Source organism: Vipera berus (assembly GCF_964194415.1).
Source record: "Vipera berus genome assembly, chromosome: 10".
NCBI lineage: Eukaryota > Metazoa > Chordata > Lepidosauria > Squamata > Viperidae > Vipera > Vipera berus.
In genome coordinates this window covers 15,653,495-15,665,643 of record NC_138213.1, presented here as the reverse complement: position 1 = coordinate 15,665,643, position 12,149 = coordinate 15,653,495, and the positions used below count along the sequence as shown (strand labels likewise).

The window sequence follows — 12,149 nt, the reverse complement described above, 5'->3', positions numbered from 1 at the left end:
AAGGTTGGTGTAATGGTTAAGATGTTGGGAACTAGGAGTGAGAAGGCCCAAGTTCCTGTTCAATCAAGAGAAGGTCCGTGGTAGACTTTGGGTGAATCCTTCCCTCTCTGCCCAAGATCCAGGATGCTGTGGTAGCAGGTGAAGATACTGGATCAGGAACTGGAAGATCTAGGTCAGGGCTAGGCAACCTTGGCTCTTTTATGACTCGTGGACTTCAACGCCCAGAATTCCTGAGCCAGCTGACTCAGGAATTCTGGGCGTTGAAGTCCACGAGTCATAAAAGAGCCAAGGTTGCCTAGCCCTGATCTAGGTTGTAAACCTTGCCCCCACCCCAGTTATGATAGCATTCTGGCTCAGCCTAAAAGAACTTGTACTGGTTGGCAAAGGTATTATACTAGGAGCAGGAAGAGATAAACTGATTCCTTCAGACATAAAATTGTATTGTTCAGCACCAGTCTCTGTATTGTGTAGTGGGTTCTTGGCCGCATGGTCAGACAACAGGCAAAGGACTCAGCATCGCAGCTCTTTATTGGTGGTAGTACTGAAGCGAAAAAAGGGGTTACCTGTACCCCCTTATATACTTGGCCAGGTGCACTGGCAGCCAATCCCGTATTTGGGTTTTCTCGCCGAGGGCTTACCAGCCAATCCAGTTACAGTACAGCGCCACCTGATGGTCACTATGAACTGCTGCTATATTTATTATCCCCATACATAACACCCTGGAATAAGGTAGTCTTCTAAGCATGACTCTTTTGCTCTGCCATGGACCTAATCAATGTATCCTACCATATTTAACCATGATGTCATACATACATGAACGTTGAAAAACAAGAGCATTAGGATCTTCTCACCTGCTGCTCATGTAGCAGAAACCTCTGAAAATCGTGTAAATGTACTGCTGAGGCATCTGGCCGATCTGTGTTTCTGCAACAAAAAAAAAAGTTAAAGCCAATTTGGAAAACGCCAGACTGGAGGGAAAAAATGCACAATATTCAGTATGTATTCTGACAAAGCTGAGACTAAGACTTGGAAAACAAGGGAAGCGTTGTCTTTAACCAAAAACAACTGCAGGCAGGCTAAGATCTGAGTTGTCTACCGGTTCAAAGGTCTTGGGGAAAAAAAGGATTTAATTATCATAATTTAAAAGCAATTATCTGCTTCTGGAACTACTTTCCTTAATTATTTTTTCCCCTCCCAAATTGCCGGGTAGGTCAAAAGAGAAAAATCGTACAGCAACATCGGCTGAAAAGATGAGAAATGTTTAAACACAAATACCAGACAGGAAAGGGAGGGAGGGAGAGGGAGAGGGAGAGGGAGAGGGAGAGGGAGAGGGAGAGGGAGAGGGAGAGGGAGAGGGAGAGGGAGAGGGAGAGGGAGAGGGAGAGGAGAGAGAGAGAGAGAGAGAGAGAGAGAGAGAGAGAGAGAGAGAGAGAGAGAGAGAGAGAGAGAGAGAGAGAGAGAGAGAGAGAGAGAGAGAAGAATTATTGCATCTGAGGAAGTGAAGGTTTCATTTCCTGAATTTTAAATAACACTATAAAAGCAGGGCTGTGTAACACCTTGGAAATAATTCAGATCAGGGCTTTGGGAGTCCCTGGGAAACAGACGTGGCTCTTCGAAGTTGCCGACTCTTTTCATGGGATGGAGCACTGCTTTAAAGAGTTGAAGGCGGAACGATTGCTTTTTGGAGCCAGGATGGTTATTTAAGCGAGCCGCATCCAATTTTATGATCTTTTTTTTTTGCCAAAGTAATCACTGCAGTTGTTAACTGAACCTTTTAAAGACCGGGTGCCCAAAAGTGCAACCCAAAACCCACTTATTTATCGCAAAGTGCCCACAGGGCAATTTAATCTGAATACTGAGGTTTTAGTTTAGAAAAAACAACTCATACATTGGCATCTTTTGTCTTAAAAGAAAAACACAATAACAAAGTTTTCAGCGATTACAACTTTTTACTGAAAGGTAAAAGTTTGCATTTGGCATGCCTTTGAACAATTAATGTGATTTTTGCTGTTGTATGCACGCTGGTAATTTGTCTAACTTTGGCTTATACTTTGTAAGTTTGAGAGCAACACATGCAGCCCTCAGCTCATCTGTTAGCCTGTTTCTGATGTCAGATTTGATATAATTCAAAGCTGAAAACAGTGCACTCGCTTCAGAGGCTTGTTTTGGCTATGAAGGGGCTTGAGAAATGGCTTTTTTTCTGCAAAAACATAGCCAAAAGAGCGAGGCGTGCGTGCCCGCAGAGCGGGCTCCGAGTGTCCCCTCTGGCACGCGTGCCATAGGTTTTGGTATAGGTTATATCAATATGAACAGGATGCAGACCGCAAGATGAGATTTTCTCAATAGTGTGGTTTACTAAGCCAGCATCCCTTGCTTAAAATAATACACAAATACAGTTAAATGTATCTCATTAATCTACTGTGACAAAAAGAATAAGCGACAAAATTATATCGCAGGGAAAATTCTGATCGAAGCACTTTAAGTGCGGTTGTGAATAAAATTGCTTCATATAATATCTCACCCTAAGAGGAACATAGTAGAATCCTTTTTGAATTCATCCAGAACCTGGGAAGAGAAAAATGATGAATAATGAACAAATAATTTTCTTCTGCATAGAAGAGTTATTGCCTGGAGAAAAACAGGTGTTCAAACAAGTGAAAATCATCAAAAGCTTTGGTTTATTTCTATCTATATCTATATTTGTATCTCTCTCTCTCTCTCTCTCTCTCTCTCTCTCTCTCTCTCTCTCTCTCTCTCTCTCTCTCTCTCTCTCTCTCTCTCTCTCTCTCTCTCTCTCTCTCTCTCTCTCTCTCTCTCTCTCTCTCTCTCTGTATGTACATATATGTATGTATGTATGCATGCATGCATGAATAATAGACTTATAGTTCTGAATCTAGTCAATTAAAAGCAAGGAACTTTGGTATCATGCTTGAATTAAATATAAGACTGAAAACATATGTACTACCTAATTACTACATTTCAGGTTACAACACAGAACGACACTCTCCACATTAAGAGGAAGTAAGATAAGAGCGGAACGTTTACCGATTTCTGTTGCTCAAACATAATCTTCTTGTAGAACAGATGAAATTGCTCAAAGCTAAGTTCTTCTTTAGCAGCTTTTATTTCCTGAGTAAAAAGATATAAATAAGCCAGCCGTAAGTAATGAGGCAGCATTTAGATTTTACCAGAGCTACACCTACCCCAAAGCCATTTATCCTGTCCCAGGCTAGAGGAAAGGCAGATAAGTATTCTCTAGCAAATCTAGCAAAAAGACAATTCTGCACTAAAGTTTCAGAGATGAAGTTCTTGCCTTCAGAAGCTGTGGGTGCTCCATCACTGGAGATTTTTAAAGAACAGATTGGACACTTGTCTGAAATGAAATACGGTCTCCTGCTTATGCACGGGATTGGACTAGAACAGAGGCCCCCCAACCTTTTGGGCACCAGGGACCGGTTCCATGGAGAAATGTTTTTCCGCAGATCGGAGGGTGGGTGGTTTTGTGTGCTGCCTGCATCCCACGGACGAGGCTTTGCTTGTTTGTGCGGACCAGTTGCTGGAATGCCGCGGCCCGTTACTGATCCACGGACCGGGGGTTGGGGACCCCTGGACTAGAAAACCTCCTAGGTCCCTTCTAACTCTGTTATTCTGATGAAGATTTTGCATTTGTGCACAACTGGAGAATATGGCTTCTATTAATTTGCTTGCCTAAATGCGTAGGCTGCCTGGTTCCCAAACCTCCAAGCAGCTTACAGTACCCGAAGATTAGAATCTGAATAAACTCAACAACCCAGATCAACGATACCAGATGATAACACGACCTAAATAATAAATAAAAATGGCAGGCCAGCCTCACCTTAAAAAAAAAACACCAAAGAGGAAACAAATATCAAAACTCCCACCCATCCATCATCTTGGCAGTTCTATGAAAAGCTAGTAGTAAAACCTCCAGGGCAAAACTTGGGACATAAGTTGCTTTCTAATGTTACGGCCATCACAGTGGACTGCCTCCGTGGCTAGGGGCCCCGCAGCTTATGGACTGATATTATAGTCTAGTTAGGCCATGTGTAACTGACAGACTGGATGCCAAATTGTGATTTTAATATACATTTGATGTGTTATTTATTATTTATTCTAGAATTTTTAACTGGATATTTATTGAGTGTTTTCATTTGTTCTGGTCTCTGGTCTTTGACTGTAATTTGAACATCCAAGTTCCTGCTATTCTAGCAAGAGCACTAGCCAGGAAGAAAACACACAGAGACATTACTTTTTTCCCAGAGATGCCACATCGGTTTAATAGGAAGAAGTAACCATTTTCTGGATGACTGTGGTGTGCACACTGAAAAGCTACATTTACACACCTTTCCCATGCCCATGGAACAGCAAAGGGAGATGAGAGTTCTTACCCTCTGCCATTAACAACATCCAAGATGGGGGGAAAAAAACCCTGTTCCCCAATGAAACCCAGAAGACTGGGTTTATTTTGGAAGTATGTAAAACGCAGGGTAATAAGTAAGCTGTAGGACACGTAGCCTAAACCAATACTCACCGCAAACTTATCTTTCAAGTATTTCACACTGTTCACTTTGAAGTTGATGGAGGGAAGTATTGTTTTCAACTCTCTCAGGCTGATGCTGAATAAGAATAAATACCAAGAACATCATTCTTTTCAGGTTTATACTCAACATTCTTTATTCAACAACGGGGTTGTCGATCCCAACTGTGGTTACTAAAAGAGGACTAGCTGTGAAATGATGTCCACAGGATGCTAAAAAAAAAAACACCACCCCAAAACCTCAGGAAGCTGAAGGATTGGATAGACTAGACTCTTTCCCAATCAGGTTGGTGACGAGAACATTTCACAGATGAGGTATCGCTACTGAAAATATAATCTTCAGCCGAGAATATTTGGAGATCAGGGTTGAACTGTGGCGTCCTTGATGCTCTCTGAGCTTGTTTTCTTGTAGACACTTCCTTACCCCACTAGGTAACAGCTTCAGGAATTGAAGGCAGTGGGATTTGCGCTCTGTTTAGATACTCTGCTTGTGAGTATTGGTGGAAGTGTTCTTGGTAGTTCCTTGATTCCTTGTATGTAAACAGAGAGCAAAACCCACTCCCTTCTAGCACTGATGATGTTACCCAGTTGGGTAATGAAATGTCTGCAAGAAAGCAACAATGCTCAGAGAGCACCAAGGAAACCACAGTATTTACTTATTTATTTATTTGGATTTATATACCGCCCCTCTCCCAAGGGACTCGGGGCGGTGTACAGGGCAATTAAAATACTATGAACAACACATAATATAAAAATTAAAATGAAATTAAACCAAATAGCCCTAAACAATAAAACACATTCTAAAATTTAAAATTTTTAAAATTTAAGATCTAAAATCCTAGTCCCTCAGTCCAGGCCGGCAAGTTCAAATAGCCAAGTCTTCAGGTCGCGGCGAAAAGAGCGAAGGTCGGGAGCCATCCGGAGCTCAACCGGAAGCTGATTCCAGAGGGCAGGCGCGCCCACAGAGAATGCTCTCCCCTTGGGGGCCGCCAGTCAACATTCCCTGACCAACGGCACCCTGAGTAAACTCTCTCTTACTGCCGCTCAGACTTTCCGAATGAAAAACCAACAGAGGACAGCCTCGTTCGGATGACCCTTCAGGACCAAAACAGATAAAGCAAAACAAAACAAAAAAAAAACCCCCAGCATGGAACCAGCATGATTTAAAAACAACAAATCATAATATCAATGCAACACAGCCCAAAGGTTTATAATACTGGTCAGAAGCAGTGCTGACTCCCACCCGCCGGCTGTAGTGTATGGTGGCTAGAGAAACGATTTGTGGAAAAATCCCTACTTCAATGAAAGTATTGATTTTATAAGGCCCCTGGACATTTGTGTGCTTTGCTGATCTCACAGTCTGGCCCTTACACGCTGTGAAGGAATAACACCAGCAAGGCATCCAAAAATTCTGAAGGCCAACGCTAAATTAGCACATTATCATTATGTGGCACAAGGAGAAATGATAGATGCTGCCTTGAACTCAGACAGTTACTCTATTTAAGAGAAATGATAAAACGCAACTCTAATATGCAGGAAAGGTGCACTTTACTAATTCACTCCTGTCAGCTGCTATGTTGATAAATTGTCTTTTCATTATACAAGGTCATATTTTAGAAGGAAAACAAGTCACTGGCTATTCGGCTGAGACTTTTTTTTTCCCATCCTGGAAGCATACTGCAAAAATATCTTCAGACCTGTTTCTCTTCTGCAATGGCATTTTCCCCAAAGATCCTGAAGCCAAGATTCCCAAAGCCTTCTGCAAAATGCAATATAATTATCCAGTCTGGCAAGTTACGAGGCAGAACCATCTCACTTCCCTGACCTTAGGATAACACCAGCTGTGTTGCCGTTTTGTATTATGAACACAATCAAGAGGCAGCCAAGGTCAGATGCGACACATTTAGGGCAGCAGAAAAGATCCTGCTGCCCCTTGGGCCTCTCATTCATCACGCTTTTTCTTCATTGTGTTGTTTCTTATTTAAACAAAGGTGCCAGCTTGGTGTTGTGGGCTAGGATCAAATAACAGGATGGGCTGAGCCCTCCAGCCATCTCCGGAGACTCAAAACTCAACCTTGGTCGCACCAGTTCAGTTCCTGGGGAAACCTGCCTTGGCATCTTATGACCTGATGCACAATAATCCAGCCCTGGTGCCCACTGGCAACCAATTTTCAGCAACACCGTCATAAAATGTGATCACTTGACTCCGGGGCTCTGAAAACAGCTGTAAATGCAGCCATGTGTCCAAGATGCAGCCACTGGCACCGGTGTTACTTCTTGCCCCCTTCCAACCGGCTTGTCCCAATGGAGTTTTTTTTTCGAAAGGCAACTGGACTTCCTTGGATATTTTCCAAAACATTTTGCTTCTCACTCAAGAAGCTCCTTCGAGCTCTACCTTCGGAAAGTCCAGTTTGCGCCTTTTGGTAAACAGCATCTTTGGGGCAACCATGACTTGGATGATGGAGCATCTCCATAAACCTCCAACCAGCTTCTTTGTCACAATCAGAATTTGCCTTCAGGTGTTCTGCAGCCTGCATGGAACTAGCAGACAGGGAGTTGCACCGAACCAAGTAAGAATTAAATGTAAAACGAGCTGCTCTGGGGAGTAAATGTTACATGGTAAGCAGCAAGTTTCCACAGGAAGGAGTGTTCAGTTGTACTGAATTGGTCTGCAAAAATAAAAACAATAATGTGCCACTGCAGAATAGAGGTAGCCCTTGACTAATAATTGGTTGATTAGCAACAGGTGAAAGTTACCAGCTACCTGAAACAGGGGACTTATGACTCAGATCTGAAGTTCTGACAAGTCACCCCATCAATCATGAGACCGCATTTCCAACACTCAGGAACACATGGCTGCTGTAATTCACACACAGCTGTATTCAAGAGTCTTGGAGTCACGTGACCATGTTTTAGGACAGTGTTGCTGAAAATTGGTTGCCATTTTCTTCTAAACACTTCCCTACGTGTTTGATGCCTGACCTTTACACATTGCTAGGTACAGTAACATTTTTCTCTGGGGGAGGGGAAAATTAATTAATTAAATTAATCCAACACGTTGTAGTTAGCCTATGGGACCCGACTTTTGGTACACCCTATGTGCAATGTGAGTGAGTGAGGTGTGTATGTTTGTGCATCCCCACCCCCTGCTGGTTTTCAAAAAGAAAGAAGATTGGGCAACCATTCATCCAGGAGGGAATAAGGTCTCTGCCTTGAGCAGGAGGTTGGACTACAAGACCTCCAAGGTCCCTTCCAGCCCCATGCTTCTGGTTTATTACAATCCTGGTTTCACAGGACTCTCAATCTCAGTTAAACACTAAAGCTCCTGACAAACTATAGTTAATCTTGGAAATTAAAATTATCATTGTGGTTCCCGATACCTTCTCAGACTTTATTTGCCCCATCTACATTTTTAAATCAGGAGGGGGGAGAAAAACTGATCCGGTTTAAAATCAATATAGCAGCTGCTCCTGACCCAACCAAACTTCTAGGATTACAAACTCATGGAAGGTTAAAAGTGAAGGATTTATCTGATGAGGAGAATTCATCAAATTTGCAGATGACACTAAAGTGGCAGGAATAGTCAACACCCCAGAAGACAAGCTCAGGATACAAACAGATCTTGACAAACTTGAACAATGGGCCTATCTAGTAAAATGAACTTTAATGTGGAGAAAAGCAAAGTTTTACATTTAGGCAGGAAAAATCAAAGATATAAGTACAGATTAAGCGAGACCTGGCAGTAACTGTGAGTGGACGATCACTTGACCATGAGCCAGCAGTGCGCAGCAGCAGCAAAAAAATCTAATACAATCCTGGGTTGCATAAACAAACGCATAGAACCAAGATCGTGTGAAGTATTAGGACCGCTTTATAAAACCCTAGTAAGACCATATCTGCAATACTGCAACCAATTTTGGTCACCATAGTGCAAAAAAGACGTTGAGACTTTGGAGAAAATTCAGAGAAGAGCAACTAAGATGATCAAGGCCTGGAGACTAAAACATATGAAGAACAGCTGCAGGAATTGGGTTTGGCTAGTCTAAAGAAAAGAAGAAATAGGGGAGATATGATAGCACTACTCCAGTATTTGAGGGGCTGCCACAAAGAAGAGGGCATCAAACTATTCTCCAAAGCACCAGAGGGAAGGACAAGAAACTATACATGGAAACTAACCAAGGAGAGAAGCAACCTGGAATTAAGGAGAAACTTCCTAACAGTGAGGACAATTAACTAGTGGAACAGCTTGCCTCCAGAAATCATGGGTGCTCCATCACTGGAGGTTTTTAAGAAGAGACTGGAAAGTCACTTGTCTGAAATGGTACATGTTTCTTGCTTGACCAGGGGGCTGGACTAGAAGACCTCCAAGGTCCCTTCCAGCTCCTATTCTATTCTATTCTATTCTATTCTATTCTATTCTATTCTATTCTATTCCATTCCATTCCATTCCATTCTATTCTATTCTATTCTATTCTATTCTGTCCCGTCCCGTCCCGTCCCGTCCCATCCCATCCCATCCCATCCCATCCCATCCCAAATATAAGGCTTGGTCGCATGGGGTTTTAGGAGACTTTTTTAAAGTGACTTAATTACAACAAAAATACATAATAAAAAAAACAGAGCACAGCTTTAGAATCTAAAATGAATGAGTACCTGTTTCTTCTGGATTGATCCACCGAGTAAATCAGCTTCCTCAGCCAGCTTTAAAGAGCCAATGAAAATACAGCCAGGATTAGTTTGGTAAACAGAAGACCGAACTTAATGATGTGTTGTAATTTCAACATATAAAACATCAAAACAGAAATGAACGCTCCTGTTTCAATACATAACTTTCTATGAAGCGCAAACTGATCCAAAGTATTTTTTTTTAGTTCTTCTGTGACTCTGGGACAGATTCTGAAGAGCCTGTCTAACATTTCGGCATCAAACAGCACAAATTACACATGTGAATGTGAAAAATGTTTATTTATGAGTACGGAGATCATTCAGCAGGGAGCTAAGACGGCATACTAGAATTACTTATAGACAATCAGTCCAGGAAGAGGAAGAGGAAGTGGAGGGATGGAGAAAGAGAAGGAAGGGAAGGAAGAGGAGGACGTGAGGTGTGAATTTAAGTCCAAAGGAGACAAAGATATTTCAGATCCATTAGAAGCACGTCACTCTACCTATCGGCAGCTCATTCACGGAGTTTTTCTAGATTTGCAAAGTAGTTGAACGGGCTCCGAAATATACGTATGAATTTAGGTGATTCAGAAGGCAACAACCCTGACTAGAACAAATAACATAGAATAAGAGTTGGAAGGGACTTCGGAGGCCTTCTAGTCCAACCCCTTGCTCAAGCAAAAGACCTTATGCCATTTCAGACAAATGGTTGTGCAGTCTCTTTTTTGAACTTCTGAAGACTGAACTAAATTCAGGTGAGACTGAACAGTTAAATGAATTGTATATGTACCGGGATATAGTGTACATAATTGGGTTTCTCTAGTCTAGTGAAGGGACGCGGTGGCTCAGTGGGTTAGGACGCTGAGCTTGTCGATCAGAAGGTCGGCAGTTTGGCGGGTCGAATCCTGAGAGTGAGCGCCTGTTACTCGTCCCAGCTTCTGCCAACCTAGCAGTTCGAAAGCACGTAAAAAATGCAAGTAGAAAAATAGGGACCACTACGGTGGGAAGGTAACAGCATTCCGTGCGCCTTTGGCGTCTAGTCATGCCAGCCACATGACCACGGAGACGTCCTCGGACAAGCGCTGGCTCTACGGCTTTGAAACGGAGATGAGCACCGGGCCCTAGAGTCGGAAACGACTAGCACGCATGTGCGGGGGAACCTTTACCTTTTTAGTCTAGTGAAAAGAAGGACTAGGGACGACATGATAGTGGTGTTCCAATGTTTGAGGGGCTGCCACAAAGAAGAGGGGGTCAACTTATTTTCCAAAGTACCTGAAGGCAGGACAAGAGGCAATGGATGGAAATTAATCAAGGAGAGAACCAAGTTAGAACTAAGGAGAAATTTCCTAACGGTGAGAATAATTGATCAGCGGAACAGCTTGCCTCCAGAAGTTGTGGGTGCTCTTATCACTGGAAGCTTTTAAGAATAGACTGGACAACCACTTGTCTAGAATGGCACCGGCTTGAGCAGGGGGTTGGACTAGAAGACCTCCAAAGTCCCTTCCAACTCTGTTATTCTGTTACCAGAATATATATAAATACAAAACAGCTCTTCCACATACCTCTCTGTAATTGCTGGGGTGCCTGCATTTATAGCTTCCTGGTGCAAAATATTCAATCCACAAAGCCATTTGTCAGCCTCCTCCTTTGAGTCAGCTGCCACGGAAAGGAAATTTAAAGATGCAAATTAAGAAACTTGATGATGCAAAAAAAGGGGGGGACATCTGTTATCCCACCGCACAGCTTCATGATGCCAAGAATAAATTGCATACTTCTGAAGGAAAGCAAAATGCCTAAAAGGAATTCCTTGAATTAAAAAAAAAATTAGAACCATGATTTCCCCCCGCCCCCCAAAACTTGGCCAATTTAATATATGTGGACTTCAGCTCCCAGCATTCTGGAAGATGAAATTCACACATCTTAAAATGAAAAATGCTGCATTAAACAAACCAGCAGTGGAAAACATTGCTTTAGAAGATGCAAGAATAGAGATACAGAAACACTTATAATCCTGCATCAATAACTGTGTGCATATATCCTATCTTCTTTCTAGCTCTCCCACATACAGCTAGTCCTTGACTTCCAACGATTTGTTTAGCAACCGTTCAAAGTTACAGTGGCGCCGAAAAAAGTGAATTACAAACAAATAACTGGCAGTTATGACCATCACAATATCCCCACATGAACAATATTCAGGCATTTATAACAATTGCAGCATCCCAAGGTTATCTGATTGTCATACATGATCTGGGGTGGGTGGGGGGTAGAGCTAGATTAGCCTAATGACTGTATGATTCGTTTAACGACTACAGTGGTTCACTTAACCACCAAGGCAAACAATAAAAAATAAAATCATAAAATTTGGTGTGGCTCACATTACAAATGCATTACATAGGGTTTCCTGCCTGAGCAGGGGGTTGGATTAGATGACCTCCAAGGTCCCTTACAACATCATCATCGTTGTTGTTGTTAAGGAAATTCCAGTCCCAATTGTGGTTTTGAGTCAAGGACTAACCATATTTGTTTGATTTATTTGTTATTCTTCCAAACGGCACCTATGTTCAGCTTAAAGAATATTTGCAGATGGGAATAAGAATTAAGAAGATGTCAGCAAGCATCTGGAAGGAGCAACGTCGCAATCCCAGATTTTAAAGGAGAGACTCAGACAAAATAGGTTTTACCTGCCAGACTTAAAGTGTTGAGGACGAACTGAGAGCCATAGAAAATGGTAAAGCAATGTTCTTCCTTTTGACGTGCACCTTTTCCACGCTCAAAATCCTTCGCATTTTTTCCTGGTCTGAGTTCCTTTATTTCTGTTAAATCCACTGGAAAGAAAAACAAAAGAAATCTAAAATGTAAAGGTCGCTTTGGCTTAAAGCAGATTTCTACAGGATGACTACTGAGTCCTATTTCATGATCGTTTTTACTC

The 12,149-nt window shown here is 42.3% G+C and overlaps 1 protein-coding gene across 1 annotated transcript in view; it reads right to left on the bottom strand.

Annotated features, from left to right (window-relative positions):
* PLCG2 (phospholipase C gamma 2) overlaps nt 1–12,149 on the bottom strand; it is a 92,216-nt gene that overhangs the window by 39,645 nt on the left and 40,422 nt on the right. The window contains exons 3-9 of the mRNA XM_081336245.1: nt 11,902–12,045; nt 10,783–10,876; nt 9,212–9,259; nt 4,553–4,637; nt 3,046–3,129; nt 2,522–2,565; nt 852–924 (exon numbers count right to left, since the gene is read on the bottom strand). Of these exons, the coding sequence (XP_081192371.1) occupies nt 852–924; nt 2,522–2,565; nt 3,046–3,129; nt 4,553–4,637; nt 9,212–9,259; nt 10,783–10,876; nt 11,902–12,045 (572 nt within the window). The remainder of the gene's footprint in view (nt 1–851; nt 925–2,521; nt 2,566–3,045; nt 3,130–4,552; nt 4,638–9,211; nt 9,260–10,782; nt 10,877–11,901; nt 12,046–12,149) is intronic.